This window comes from Calonectris borealis, chromosome 6, assembly GCF_964195595.1.
Source record: "Calonectris borealis chromosome 6, bCalBor7.hap1.2, whole genome shotgun sequence".
In the NCBI taxonomy this organism is placed as follows: domain Eukaryota; kingdom Metazoa; phylum Chordata; class Aves; order Procellariiformes; family Procellariidae; genus Calonectris; species Calonectris borealis.
Genome location: NC_134317.1, coordinates 28,387,988 through 28,402,706, shown reverse-complemented (window position 1 = coordinate 28,402,706; position 14,719 = coordinate 28,387,988). Strand labels below are relative to the sequence as shown.

General features: G+C 37.2%; 1 protein-coding gene across 17 annotated transcripts in view; it reads right to left on the bottom strand.

Moving 5' to 3' along the window:
- The window catches only part of NBEAL1 (neurobeachin like 1), a 94,822-nt gene that overhangs the window by 6,805 nt on the left and 73,298 nt on the right, over positions 1-14,719 (bottom strand). For 9 of the 17 annotated variants that reach the window (XR_012674130.1, XM_075153399.1, XM_075153396.1 and 6 more), the window contains 14 exons: positions 14,109-14,249; positions 13,881-14,011; positions 12,537-12,646; positions 11,842-11,959; positions 11,042-11,139; positions 10,596-10,712; positions 9,996-10,085; positions 8,730-8,839; positions 7,922-8,094; positions 7,364-7,458; positions 5,307-5,423; positions 4,466-4,627; positions 3,217-3,365; positions 2,288-2,517 (listed from right to left, as the gene is read on the bottom strand). Coding sequence is in view for 13 of the 17 variants with exons in the window: in XM_075153399.1 (XP_075009500.1) it covers positions 2,288-2,517; positions 3,217-3,365; positions 4,466-4,627; positions 5,307-5,423; positions 7,364-7,458; positions 7,922-8,094; positions 8,730-8,839; positions 9,996-10,085; positions 10,596-10,712; positions 11,042-11,139; positions 11,842-11,959; positions 12,537-12,646; positions 13,881-14,011; positions 14,109-14,249 (1,841 nt within the window). In the remaining 4 variants the exon portion in view is untranslated. Of the gene's footprint in view, positions 1-2,287; positions 2,518-3,216; positions 3,387-4,465; positions 4,628-5,306; positions 5,464-7,363; positions 7,459-7,921; positions 8,095-8,729; positions 8,840-9,995; positions 10,086-10,595; positions 10,713-11,041; positions 11,140-11,841; positions 11,960-12,536; positions 12,647-13,880; positions 14,012-14,108; positions 14,250-14,719 lie in introns of all 17 variants that reach the window. The other 8 variants (XM_075153410.1, XM_075153404.1, XM_075153402.1 and 5 more) reach the window with 6 other exon arrangements.

The following is a 14,719-nucleotide window of genomic DNA, read 5'->3' as shown; positions in this document are numbered from 1 at the left end:
CAGACAAGACTCTAATCACAGTCTTCTCTGGTTTTGAACTGTTAAAGGGATGTTGCCAAGTACTTAATACTTAACCTACTTCAAATGGCTTAGAAACAGTGTTTAGACTGCTATTTGATAGGAAGAAAAGAAGAGGTGAACGTCAAGCAAAAATGAACCAAATTAGAACAAAGGACATTTCATTTTAGAGATTTCAAACAGAAATTGCTAGAAGTGAAAAGGAAAAGATAACCAAGATGCAGGGCAGTGATGGCAGAATGAAGGAAAGAGAGAAAAGTTATCTCCTGGTGTCAAATTTATACAGTCTTCCAAAGATCCTGGGTGAAGTGCTCAGGGTAAAATTTAAACCAGAAATAATTCATACTGAATATTCCATAAGTAAAGACGATAACAAGCAACCAGAGGCCATATCAAATCCAGCATCTGGTAGGTCTGCAATCTGACAACAATTTGCAAGAAACTGTTTTTATTTACTCCTTAAGTAAAAGGCTTATGATTGGTCAGAGTGATCAGCATGGCAGCTGATTAGTTTATGAAATCCCTTGCAGTTTAACAAACAAGATACATGCCTTAATAGCACAAGTTCGAGAACAGTTCCCAGCAGTCAGTACTACAAATAAAGCATGCTTAAGAACTGTATCATCACAGCAGCAGTGTTCTAGAGAAGGCACCGTGCTGACAAGGATTAACACTAACAGGTGATAACCCCCCAGACTTCTGCAACATCCCAAACAGGTAAGTAATTGTTAAAAATACAAAAACATTTATTATACTTCATACTGGATACTGTCAATGCAGAAACACTAAAGACCAATCTTAATACCAAGCAGCATTTCACTTTATGCACAACAAAGGAGGTTTGTCTCTCCCTTTATCCTAAGGATCAGTATCACCACCAAAAGCCAGAACTACAACACTGTCTTCTGTATAAGGATAAAATTCTAGTAATTAATATATTCCTTCCAAACTACAAATAAATCAATCAACAACTAAATACCCCACATACACACACTTTTCAAATATATTGATTGATGCCATTATAGAAAACTAGAAAATCTGGGACATAATGTTGTTCCTTATATGTTTGTGTTTTTTAAAAAAAATCTATTTACATGGATATTAAGCTTGCAGATCATCTAAATTATAAACAGAAAATCCTGGGAAAAAAGTCATTTTTTGTAAAGCCTCTACATTCATAAAAGGAATCCAGTCTTTGAAACAACACTTTCTCCATAGTTAGAAAAATAGATGTGATTAAGAACTGAAAAAAAGAAAATAAAAAGCCTTCAGTCTAATGAGATACATAAATTTCAGCCTACAAAAGATCTTTTCTATGGAATAGGAAGCTTAGAAATGACAGTGACTTTAAAACTGCTGTTACAAACATACGTTTAACCACATCATAAGCAGCTCTTTGTCAATTCTAGAGTAGGAAAAAGCTGTTCAGCTGGAAGTCAGTGGAAACCTCCCCTCCCCATCCACTGCAAGCAAAATCAGACTACCATTGTGTGAAGCCTGTTTCAAATATTAAACTATGTATCTCCTAGCTAAGACATTTTAAAATACTGGCAAATAAAGTCGCTCTGTTTTCACAATTAAAATATAAAATTAAGACACACTTTTCTGGCATGTACTAAAGGTCATGCAAAAGTGATAATCACATTTTCAAATAAATACACTGCAGCACAATGGAGATCAGGTTATAAAGAGAAGCAGGTTTAAGCTAACTCAAATACTTTGAAAGTCATGACAAGAAGTACTTAAAGCAAAACCTATGTTTTGCACAAGAAAAATTGGGCATAGCTATTTGACAGATGGATGCTCTGTATTTGATATTGCATATGCAGTACCAACAAGTTTATATTCACCATATGGAATACAGAGCATATTGGGAACCTACACAAGTGATTCTTTGTGCATTGCAATTAGAGACTCTAAACAGAAAGAAGTAGTATTTTTTTCCCCCAATGTCAGTCAATGCATATTAAAAGATATCTGACAGAAACCATAAAAAATAAAGAAAGTAGCTTGCTCTCTTTCATTTCCAATTTTCTTCCGGAAAATTATTTCATCAAGAAGTGGCTGGCAACACTATCATGTTCAGAAAAGGCTAGCTACTATGACTTTGCTTATTCAGATGTGAGTGATAAAGTCTGGAAGTTAGTCCAGCTGAGCTTCCCATCTGCGATCCCTATATACCTTTGATTCTTAGTGAGAAATTTCAGTAGAGCAGTCTGAAAAAGTTATTTCTTTCCCACTGAAAACTGAAACTTGCTCTTAAATTTACCCTGCCATAGAGGAGACCTCTTGCTCAACTGGAAAGCAGAAATAAGTGAACTTCCCACTGTTCGGTAGAAAAAGTTCTTGATGGTGGGTTTTACCTCTGCTGGCTTGCCAACACCAACGATAATCAACTTGCCATCCTCCAAGCCGACAAGGATGTGGCTATACTCTTTGGTGACAGAAATGCAATGAATTGGCAGTCGCATGGCTAATGGGGAGATGCTCAGACTCAGGCTGAAATGAACAAAAACCACACAGAAAAAGCACATCATGTATTTGTTTGTACATACTGTAAAGAATTACACAGCAGTAGAAATTGCTGTCCACAGGATGCACTATAAAACACAGTTTCTCAAGGATCCAGTTTGCAATTTCAATTATTGTAAAATCCTAAGGAAGGATCTAATCGTACCCCAGAATAGAGCTCCAGAATCGTACCCCAGAATAACAAGAAAAGGCATGGATGGGTAAGTCAGTAAATTAAGACATTTTCACTGAAGAACAGTAATATTAGCCCCACAACTGACTAAGTGACAAAGACCACTCCCACTCTGAGGAGCAATGGAGCTCTACAGAGCATAGCAAGTGGAGTTTAAAACTCAGTGCAGAACCAAATGAGGCTTGATTCTGTGGTTGCTGAGCTCCCAGTGACTAATCAGACATGGGGACAATCACAGCTTGCAGATGTCAAACATAGCTCTTCCTAAATTCTGTCAGTTCTAGGTGTATAACTGGCTAAATGCCTGGTCTGGTACAACCTCTTATTTTTCCTTTCTCTCTATTTTAGTTCCTCCCTAAAAGTTTTTTCGGGAACACAGAAAAAAGCAATGGCTACCACCTACAGCACCAAGCAAAGTCCATGTTACACAGCCATTTCTGAATAAGCCTTTATATTTGCATCTCGATAATAAACTCCTGATGGTGGTACATTACCTGTAGAGATCCCGTATGGAAAGAAATCCCTGTAAGCTGCCCATCACAATATACTCGCCAGTCACACACATATCTGACACTTCCTCCTTCAGAGTCTCAGAACCCAGATATTTTCCATTGATAGAATAGAGATGTAATGCATTCTTATCCTGAATAGATCAAAAATAAACCTGTCACAGAAGACCAACTGGATTAAGAGTGTATTATTTGTATCTTTAGCGTACTAACAGGAGCTAACTTGGGCAATAACCCACAGATAATATTGCTGACAACAGTTTACTTGTTGAATGATACAAGAGTACCGAGCCTATATGCAATGTGTATGTATACCAGGTCCTGTATGGAAATTTTTGAAGTTATTCCTCATTACCTCTTGATATAGCATGGTAACATCTTACCTATCCATCTAATCAATTCCAAATTTTGTGGAAACATTCATGGATTTAATGGACAGGTCCTATTTTATAAAGGTTTTTGTCAAGGAAGACAAAAGGAAGAGAGCACTCTTATCTTCAGCCCTGCTGCCATGCTCCCTCCCACCCACCCCAAATTGAAAAGCAGAAGGAAACAGGTATATTTCCACAGAGCTAGATCTAGAAGCATTTTCTGGACAAGGCAATGAATTCTTGACGGATTAAAGATGCAGCTAACACAACCATCTTAAGCTCTTCCAGCCTGACAAGACCTTGGTCTCTTCTCTCCTCATCTTCCCAATGCAGCTAGCACGCCTACATCCAATAAATTTGTCTTCCAAGAAATTTCCCATGCTCATAGAAATCGTAGCAGCTCTACCCTTATTAAAGCAACTACACAGCTACTCAATAGACAGAATAAGCTACACTGTGAACCTTACAGCTACCTCTCCAATCCAAAACGAAGAAACGTTAGTGTAGTCACTGGGCATCTTGCACCCAGAACTTAACTGCTCCCTTTATAAGCCTCTGTTCCTGTGCACAGTTGAACTTGTTTCTCTTAGTTTTCCATTTCAAAGCAGGTCTCCCAGGAAGATTCATTAGCACATGCTTGGGTGTTTGGAGATTTTCATGAAGCTTACAGAAGCACAGTATGTCTGTGATTTATCTTTTAATCAAATTTCACTCAAATTGGCTAGCAAAATAAAAAAACCTAAAGAAACAGACACAGCATGCTCAAAAAGCCTTATTACTTTAGGCAATAACGATAAAGTTAGGTACAGTTATGATTAAAGTCTTCAGCGAAAGAAACAGAAGTATTCTATGAACCTAAGTACCTTAAGAGTAGTCTTTCCTTCTATGCTGGTGTGGACAACTATATGGCCTTCCCAGGACACAGCCAGATTGGGAACAGTCAGCAGGAGACAACTCTCACAAGGTGGTCGCAAAGTCCTCACGTACTGACCTTTCCGAATAGTGCGGACAATAACAGTCCCATCCTGCAGTGACCAAATTTAGGTAAGTTGTTACTCAGCCGGTAAGTTACCGCAACACGCAGAAAGAATATTTAAATATAGAGGGAATATTTTGAAAGCACTTAAATCCTTAACTGGAGATCAAGACTCCTGAGCATTAGGAACTCTACACAAAGAAGCCTTCCCCTCAGGGTCATGTACTATAGGCGTATGAAAAAAACAAATGCTAACAGGGCAAGAGGGGAAGGATAGGCAGCAAATCAGCCATTTCATAGGTCACATTTATGAGTAGGCATTATGTGCAGTACAGAGTCAGAGTTCAGAAGCCTGCCAGTATATTACAATAAGGTAGAGCATAAGTAAGCTGCACAGAACCTTCAAAGTTAAGGAAGCAGGGAAGAAACTGTCACAGAATTGTTTCTATGAGAAGCTTAAGATCTCCAAATAAGTCCACACACGTTAAAGCTCATCTGTGCAGAATAACACAACATAGTAGCTGAGGCCTATGCTGTGCAGAGCAGTTTGAGACAGCCTGATTTAAGCAGGCAGCAAGGGAGATGGTACATATCTTCTTGATGCACGAGGCTGAAGAAAAAAATTGTGAAATAGTCACATTTTTTGTATTATTCTTAATCAACTTCAAACACACTCTATGGTTTGAGTAGAGAAGAGGCAAAGAAGGGAGAAGTATGAGGATGCTTACCCTGGATCCTGACACTGCCATATCCAGTTCAGTGCTGATGCCAACACTCGAAACTTCATCAGTATGCCCATAAAGGATCTGTAATGGCTTAGGTGCCAGGCCTACAGGCACTCCTCCCTGAGAGTAACAAAAAGTGCAATGACACATTCTCTTGCAGCTGAAGGACAAACAAAAAATAAATTTCTGGTATCTTCAGTATCAGTTGTGTGAGATGTATATTTGATATAGGCCAAAACCAAAGGCATAACTCACCCAATTTCAATTTATTGCCTTTTATGTCAGCAGCCCTATTTACTGAAATCACAAGAATGAACGAACATTCAGTTACTATGTGGATGTGAAAGACAGAGTTACTTAGCTGACTTGTTTCTATCCCTTCAGATGTCCAGGTGTGCGAGGACCACAATAAGCAGTCCTAACAGTAGTTGTTCACCCACCCATCCACCCACTTTTTCTTCACCTGTGTATCTGGGCTTGTTCAGTTCTCACAGTTTACCCTGGAATTAATCACTATCTTCACAGCCCAGTTTAAAGAAGCTGAAAGCTATTTTGCTTAAAATTACAGCAACTCTGTTCCATTTTCTAAGGAAAAGTAAGGAAATAATCTTTCTCAGTAGTACGATAAGCAAAGGAAATCTTGCAATAATGCTCGTTAAAAATAGTTATTTTCCCAGATGAATTCAGGGTGTCAAAATTATTTAGTACTTTCGTTCCAGTGAGTGTACTGTCAGCATATACAGACTTATTCTCAAACCAGTTAAGGCAAGACCTGTGCTTAGAGAGAAGGTATAGTAAATAGTTCTGCAGAGGACTCTTTACTCTCATCTCTGTGATAGATATTTGACAACCAAGCCCTGAAAGCCCAAAGCATGCAGGAATGCAGAACAAGTGTCAAAATACAGTGTTGGGAAAAAAGGTGACAATGGAGAGCAGACAAGTAGAATGGAAGTGACAGTGTGCAGTCCATTGATGCCACTTTGTAAAGACCAAGATAAAACTCTCACAAGAAGAATTTACAATACATACAACATCATTTATATATCCATTAAATAAAAAAATACATTAAAAATCTTAAGAAAAAGAAATTCTAAACAAAGATAATCTCCAGAGAATGACTTATTTAATTCACACTGAAAAGATAAATAAACTAAAAAATTTCCAACATTTACCCTCACTTGAGACGAAAAAATACTGTCATGAGCACTAAGGTCTCACCTTTTTGACCACGCACCATTGGTACAAAGTACTTCTTGAAAGAATTATAAATACTCCCACCATAAAGACAGCTTCCACAAAAACACATGCAGTTATGCACCACTGTACTGGTTTAAAGTGTTGACTTTAGTTCAATGACAGGAACAAGGTGACCTGACCAAATGTACTGTCCATAACATGACAGCTCCCCCCCGCAGTTAATCCTACTTGCATATCTGTAATGCAGCAATCAGAAATGAACATTTAAAATGCGTAACAATTGAAATGGCCTCACATTTTGAGTCTAAGTACACACATGCATCACACAACCACTTTTGTTGTGTGAAAGCACAAGACCAATATTAAAGAATTCTAAAATGCTAGTGTAAATCCAGGTAACAGACTAGTGCTGTCTTTGCTAACTCCTAGTGTAGCCATCAGTACTTCCCATAGAGGAAACACAATGCTAAAATGCAACTACTGGAGTGAACAGCAGCCTAGAAATGTAAAAAACCTCAACTACAAACATTGTTCTGACTAATCCCGGTAGTCTCAAGCAGTGTCTTTCTTCTTCCATTCTTCCATCTGTACAGTATGGGATATTTGCCTATCCTGAAAATAATCTATGAAATCTTTAAGAGTGCCTCTAAAATACTGTACTTCACCTATATAGTAACCAATGTGTATAGAGAATATTTTAAACACAGAAGACAATGGGAGTAACAAAATTACTAAGCTAATCAATTTTAGTGGACTATCTTCCCTGCAAACCTGAAAGGAAATCAATAAACCATCATAGCAAAACAGAGAAGCACAACAAAGCATTCAGAAACTGCTTCTCAGAGTATGCCTAAATAACCTACCTGCTGAACTATTTGCCATATCATACAGGTAGTATCTCTGGAGCCTGAAATTAAATGAATTCCACAGTAGTCTATTGCTAAGCAGGTCACAATATCTAGATAAAGGAAAGAAAACAGGAAGTTATCACATAGATATTTAAGAATAATTTCCCCAATAATTGCATGACAACGTGCATGCAATATGTCAACAATGCATCCTGATTTGCAGTCAGCATGAAATGTTCCACTGTGGTAAGGGCTGATGAGACCATATTAAACAATGAAGTCATTGTACAGCCAGGTGTACCAACCTGACTTAATCAGCTTTGCTACCTAAAAACAGCAATCAAGCCTTATTTTGAAACTACATTAAACCATCGCTACAATGACTAAAAAGCCATGCCCAAGTATTTATGTATAATCATGCCTCAAGTATTCTTCCGTTCTTATGCTGCCATTCCTTTGTAACTGCTATGCTTGTCTGCCCAAGTGCACCTGGCTATAATTCTTTCCCGAAAGAACAACCATCAAGGTACAACACATAAAACCTTTCAGTTCACAATATAAAGAGTTACTAACCCATGTGCCTGATGTGCTGTCCAATCAGCTTGCCTTTTGTAAGAGATGTCACTCTGATGCTATTGTCCCAGTGTCCTCCACTAAAGAGCAGTTTTGCATCATGGGATACTGCAAACAACTTAGACGTGATCTCCAGCCCTGGTGCAAAAGGACCGCTCATGTTGCGTTGTGTTCTGTAGGCAAATGATGAGCAGTTAAGAGTAACCTTAGTTCAAATCAATGTATTTTGCACTTCCTATATCCTTAAAAATTAATAAATTCCATCTATAGAAGAGGCTATATCTAAAAAAAGAAATAGGTGAAATTCTGCCCCCCTGATATCTGTGGCAAAACTCTCACTGCCATCAGTAAGTGGAAGCAAGATTTCACCTTGGATCTTTTCAGTCTTTTATGCAATTTTATTCTGTATGGGTAACTCATACAGTATGTCCCTACTAAGTATTGTAACATTAAAGGAAAAAAGGAATCTTCTAAAAACCAAAGAAACAAAACCACCACATATCCCTGCACTATAGCGTAAGAAATTATGAAGACTGCCCATCTCAGATTCCAAGATGGGTTTTTATGATTGATATTAGAAAAAAAATTAGAAGTAGCTCTAAGAATGAAGAGCCTTGAAATGCCACTTACGTAACTCTTTACTAGAACAGTATTACAGATTAGAGGTAATATTATTGAACATCAGGAGATGCATTCTTAGGTGAAAACTCAGCCAATGAAAACAGTACAACCCACTGAATGTTGAACAATTACTGTATTTTATTACTGTAGATGCATTCATCTGCACCTCTCCTCATCATTTGCTTACTTGGGATTTGTCACTGTGGTATCTCTGATGAATGTAAAATAGTTGGAGATATTTTTATCATAAGGTAGCCAACCATGAGTTCCAATAATGCAGTTCAGACTTGCTGTTACCTAAAGAAGTTACATAGAAAAATCGGTGAAACCCAGAAGCGTATTTTCTGTTTGCCTCTGATGGTAATGGAGCTTGCATAAAATCCAGCATAGGCTCCTTGAGAATGTACCACAAAGAAAAGCTCCTCCCCCCATAAATTTAAAAAAAAAAAAGCCAGCTCAGATGAGTTAATCCACATGTGGTACATATTACCAAGTTAGAATAGTGTATGTTCTAGATAGGTCAGAGAAGTTGAATGGGGGGGCAGGGAGAAGACAAAAACCAAAACACCCAGCCAACCAACCCCTCTCAAACATTTAATTACAATTCAGTCATTTAGTTTAAGCTGCTGCTTCTCTTCTTTGAAATAGTAATCATTAACAGTTAACATATTAACACAGGAAGTTTTGAAAAAAATTGTACTACAATTCTATTTCTGAGAAAGTAAGAAAGGAATCTAAATATTCGAGGTATTTTCATCAGATATATAGAAAAAACACAATGAGAATTTTAGACGTGTCCGAATTCCAAATGACATATGCGCATACCACTTTAAGCCAGGACAATAAGTTTGACCTACAAAATAGGAATATTGGAAAAGAATATTCTTTCCTGCAAAACATAGGTATTATTGCACAGGTGCCAGTATGCAGGCCATACATACAGATGTCAATACAAAACCACTCTCCTCCTTTCATCATTTGGCCATCTACCATAGTACCAGCACCTGTATTAGTCAGTGCAAAAGTTAATTTTAGGAATGGTGCAGGCCTTTGGAGCATGTATACGCCACATACGATATAGTTTAATATATGGGTTGGAAAGTAATGATAAACATAATGATGCCATTAATAACTCAATCCTGTCATTTTAAAGATGGGTTGCATTGCATTAGGAAATTGATTGCTACCGTGGAAGTGGATCAAGTGGGCAACTTAGAATACACCTCACTACAATTTACGCTTATGTCTCATCAGCTCTTAAACACTATTCAACAACTCAGCCTGGCTTCTCTTCAGAAGACAAATATCTAACTTATAGCTGACATTCATTATAGGTTAAAAGAACACATTTGAACAGGAACAGCTAAGAAGTGTTTCTCTACAAGCTGTATGAAAAAAATACACCTACTTGACTGTCTGCAGTCTAAGAATAGTATTGACACATGCAACTCACCAAGATCTCTGGGCTTCCCTGAGAAATAAAGGAACGTGACTGATTCCTGGGGACAACAGCTTTGACGATGGGCACACCATCACTGATTCCCTAAGAGAAAGGACATGGTTTGGATCTGATTATATCCAAGAGCTAAAGCACAAATCTAGAACCTGTAAAGAGTAAGACCCAAAGCCTCTGGAATCAATGTCAGACCTCTACAGTACTCTAAGGCACTGGTACACACATATTCAGTTCATGCAGGTATGCTTTGTCACAAACACCAGAAATGAAACCCTGGCTCTGTCCTGAATCAGTGAGTTTAGCTACCAAGTTCAGTGAGTCCTCAGATACCACCAGTGATATTCTTAGTTTTCTTCGTGTGGTGGCTAACTTAATACTCAAACGCCACCCACACAAGCGGCCAGCAGATACAAATTTATGGGATTCAACCTCTAGGAAGCTAATTAAAAAGACAGAGCTGATTTTATACACATTGCATTTTAAAATATTTTCTTTAAATAGGAGGCAAGTTTATTTCCATCTAGGTTGTGACCTTTTGTTTCAAGTACACCAAAAGTTTCAGATTAGACTTTAAACAATTTCAAGTAACACATCTACCTCTATGAAGAATGACTTCAGTTCAGTGAGGTGTTGGAAGAGATTCAGAGTAGAGGTATCACTTTTAGTTAGTCTTTGCACTACCTCTTCTGCTGACAGCCTTTGCGGATGGGGCTCCTAGGAAACAGTATTTGAAGGAATGTCAAATTAGATAAATCTATCAATTTGTTCAAGGCACATAAGATACTCAGAATCTTATTGGCAATCAGTGGGAAAACAGACTCTTAAGCACTTAATTTCCCTTCTTAAAGTAAATTTATTTCTTTTGAAAATGGTATGCTAAATTTCCATCACTGTGACCTTTAAAAAAGGTAATGTGGCAAAGACTTAACATTCCTAAAATTACAAACCATTATCTTACAAACCATTATCTTTTCTTTTTTTTCTTTGTAACTTAGTTGGATATAATCACAAAGGTCTGATTGAGAGGGAACAGAGAGCGTTACCTTTAACAGCTGACAGGGAGTTTGCCCAAAATTGTTTATCATCCCTTCTAATGCTTTCCTTTCTTTCTCATCTGTTAAAGCATCCAAATCCACAGCCCCTGGATCACAACCAGAACGATGAAGGGTAGAAAAAAGGAAAAATAACAAAATCGAAACAATTTATTGAGAACTGAAATGGTCAACAAATGTTGCAAAACTTAAATTAATTGCAGCATTATCACCCTTTACCCCAGAAAAGCCTCCAAACAACGCCTCCATATAAATACGACCTGAAAACTCCACTCTGCACATGGAATTTTAAGTGTATCTATAGGTGCAAGAATTGCAGGCTTTTGTCTTATCAAATGAATTTAATATACTTCATGTATGCAATAAGTTGCACAAAAAAGCCACCCAAAATTCACCTTTGGAATTAACAGACTAACATTTGTCTTCAACATTTGTTGTTTTTAAGCAACTTGCCTCGACTCCTAAGCCACAAGAAACCTCTTGCACAAATGCTTTTAAGCAAGCAAATGAGAAACTAACAAAAACCCCCAAGCACTTTTAGAAACAAAATACAAGCAACTTAACAGCCCTCTTTTAAAAAAAACTTTAGTAACATTTCAGGTTCACAACTTCTGATCAAAGCATCAAATATTCTGGTTATTTGATGATAAATTACAAGTTGCACTGCCATATTTCATCCATAATTCTGTTGCCTTACCATATGCTACTGTATGGCATGCTCACAAATCAAGTGTTTTCTGTCCAATACTGAAAACCCACAAGTCTGACGACAATGACATACTGCTTTGTACCTTCATAAGTACAGTAATAGAACACATTGAGCGCTTCCACTGCAGCTGGTCCCCTCTGCTTGTAACCGAAAATCAAATCTATCCATTCATGAAGATGAGCAGAGACATACTCAGATTCCTAGAAGGAAAAAATGCTCTTGTAAGAATCAGAGAAGTACTACTCCCTTCTTGAAGCATTTACTATTTTCTGTGAAAGAGATTTAATTCCTAAACTAAGAGTATCCACAAGCTAGGTATATACCAATGTATAGGGCAGAAGCATAAGAATATCCATGGGTGTTAAGGGCAGTAACTGCCAGGTAAGAGGGAAAATTAATACAGCGAAGCAGCACATCCAGACTACTGAAATGCAACTATGCAAGGGAAGGTAAGCTGCTAGTTCCCTAGTACCATACAGAATAATCTTGAAAAAGCAAGGGAAGCCTTATCACCTAAAACCACCTAATCCTGCATTTTATCTCCTAGAGCAGCAAACTCCCAAATGATTTGTATATTCAGGCTCTTTCCTTTTTTATTTTGAGCATTTTATTGCATACACAGTGCTTTTAACTGAAAGTTCTAATGGTACTTGTCATGTCAAATGCAACCACAACTCTAGTTCAAATGTAGTCCCAGTATTTTACACTTAAGCCACAGTGACAATGTGTAGGTGTACTTTCTTTATCATTACTTCACACATATAAACATCATCTTACCAGAGCCTTCCTGTGTTTATAAATGAAGTCTTCTGGGGAGTGGGCCCATTTGGGGAGAACAACATCATTTACCACCTCTTTGGATATTTGCAGTTGACCTAAGTTAAAACCTAGTGAAAAATTTGGAGAATTTTAAGAGTTACTACAAGATATTTCAAATATCTTGATTTCTCAATAAAAATTAAAAAGCATTCTTTTCTCAATGCAAGGGAAGGATATTGAAAAACTTTTAATGTAAATCTCCAATAACCCTACCACTGACATAGGAGGCTAAGTTGTGCTCTGAATGTTTAAAATGTTAAATGATACAGGATAACAAATGTGCAAAGCACCTAAATGATTTTGAAGCTGAAGTCCCAACCTTAAAAGTAGCATAAATCATTTACATATCTATCTGTAAACATATCTGCATTTGCTTTGTTTTACCAGGATTAAGAGTCCAAAACATTTCCATGAGGTTATTCATAAGAATGAAGTTACTTATATGCTTAAATGACTATTAGAATCAAGGCTTTCAAGAAGTCTTAAATCCCATCAGCTTTCATTACAACAACTTTAAATACTTAAATGACTTTTGAAAGCGTGACTTGGCTGTTTCCAATTTTTATAACTTAGAACGTGTAGCTAGCAGACTAAATTAGCAGCAGCACAAACATACAAATCCATTTTTAAATTGTCTAATAGGTAGAGAAACAATTCACTATGCAATAAATGTGAATTAAAAAATGGCTAGGAGTCTCATATCAGAATGCAGGATGCTGTTTTTTCAATCAGCATTATATATGAGTGAAACAGCTTTTTTTTTTCCCCTCCTTCTGATGGGTACTGAAACCTTACATGGCTCAAAAATCAGGTGACTTAACGTTGCGTTGGAAGATAACAGGAACAAGCAGAAAATATACTGGTTGCCTAGAACAAATACAAGACCTCATATGTTTCAAGATGTCCAAACTCTATCACCCAATGAACCCATTGGGTAAAAGAATACTAAGTAACCTGTATTAACTTTTGCTCATTATTTAATCACTATTAACTATTGCTAACTTTTTCATTTTCAAACATCCAAATAAGCATCTCTGATATTTTACATTAGGATAAACAACACTATTTTTAGCCATCCTTAAGCCCCTAGTCTGAATTTTAAAAACGTTTAGGCTGCTGCTTAACACAACTGGTGTCTTCATTAAACAGTCTGAAGCCAGCATGATGATTAAGTAATTTCTACAAACACACTATAAAGCTGAAATAAGAAGTGTTCCACAGCATTCACAAATGGTTGTAACAATTCTTTTCTGAAGAATACAAGAACAGTTTTCTATGAGAATATTCTGAGCAGTCATTTACCATTTTGATTCTCCAGGAACTCTGGGAAGTAGAAGAACTCTGGGATAAGTTCCTTGACATCATTGGGGTTGTCCATGAGAGCTTGCCAGGTAGCAGGAATAGAGTGGAACTGCCTGTCAGCACAGTCGAATCTGTGGATCACAAAACTCAGGTTAGACTTTGATCACTCCCTCGAGTAAAATGATAAGGAAGAACAATAAAGGTGCTGCTTATTTGCTCACAGCATACCTGCCACTCTGAAGTTGGATATGAAGTGTTGTGAAAGGTTCTACCCGAATGAGATAATGCATGACACCAGCAGCATTTGAGTAATGTGTCCCATAGTGAAATTTGTCAATTATCCCAAGGGGATCCTCGAAATTCTCATATCTACAAAAAAAAAAAAAATCTTTATAAATACAACCGAGCACTACAGCTGATTTACATGTGGATTATACTTATTGGAGGCAAGGATTCAAAAGAAACAATCACAGCAATCTATAAGAGAAAAATACATTGAGTTCTATTAAACATGAGGATTCCAATTCTGACTTAGAAAATCCCCAAGCAAAAGACTGCTGAGAGATAGAATTGTACACTGGATGAAGCCTTTGCATACCTGTTCTTATACTCTTCCCTAGACATTTCCTATCAGCTGTCAGAAACTGGATAAAGGGCAAGACAGGCCTGATTTATCATGACTTTATACAATAGACAAAACCTCCCACATCACTAAGCTGAATATTTATTATTGAAGGGACTTGTGACAGTTTCTTGCAAGATTTAAAAAAAATAAAATTAAGAAGAGAGTGAGTGTGACTGTGTCAGGATGCAGAAGAGAGATTTATTTAACACTCAAG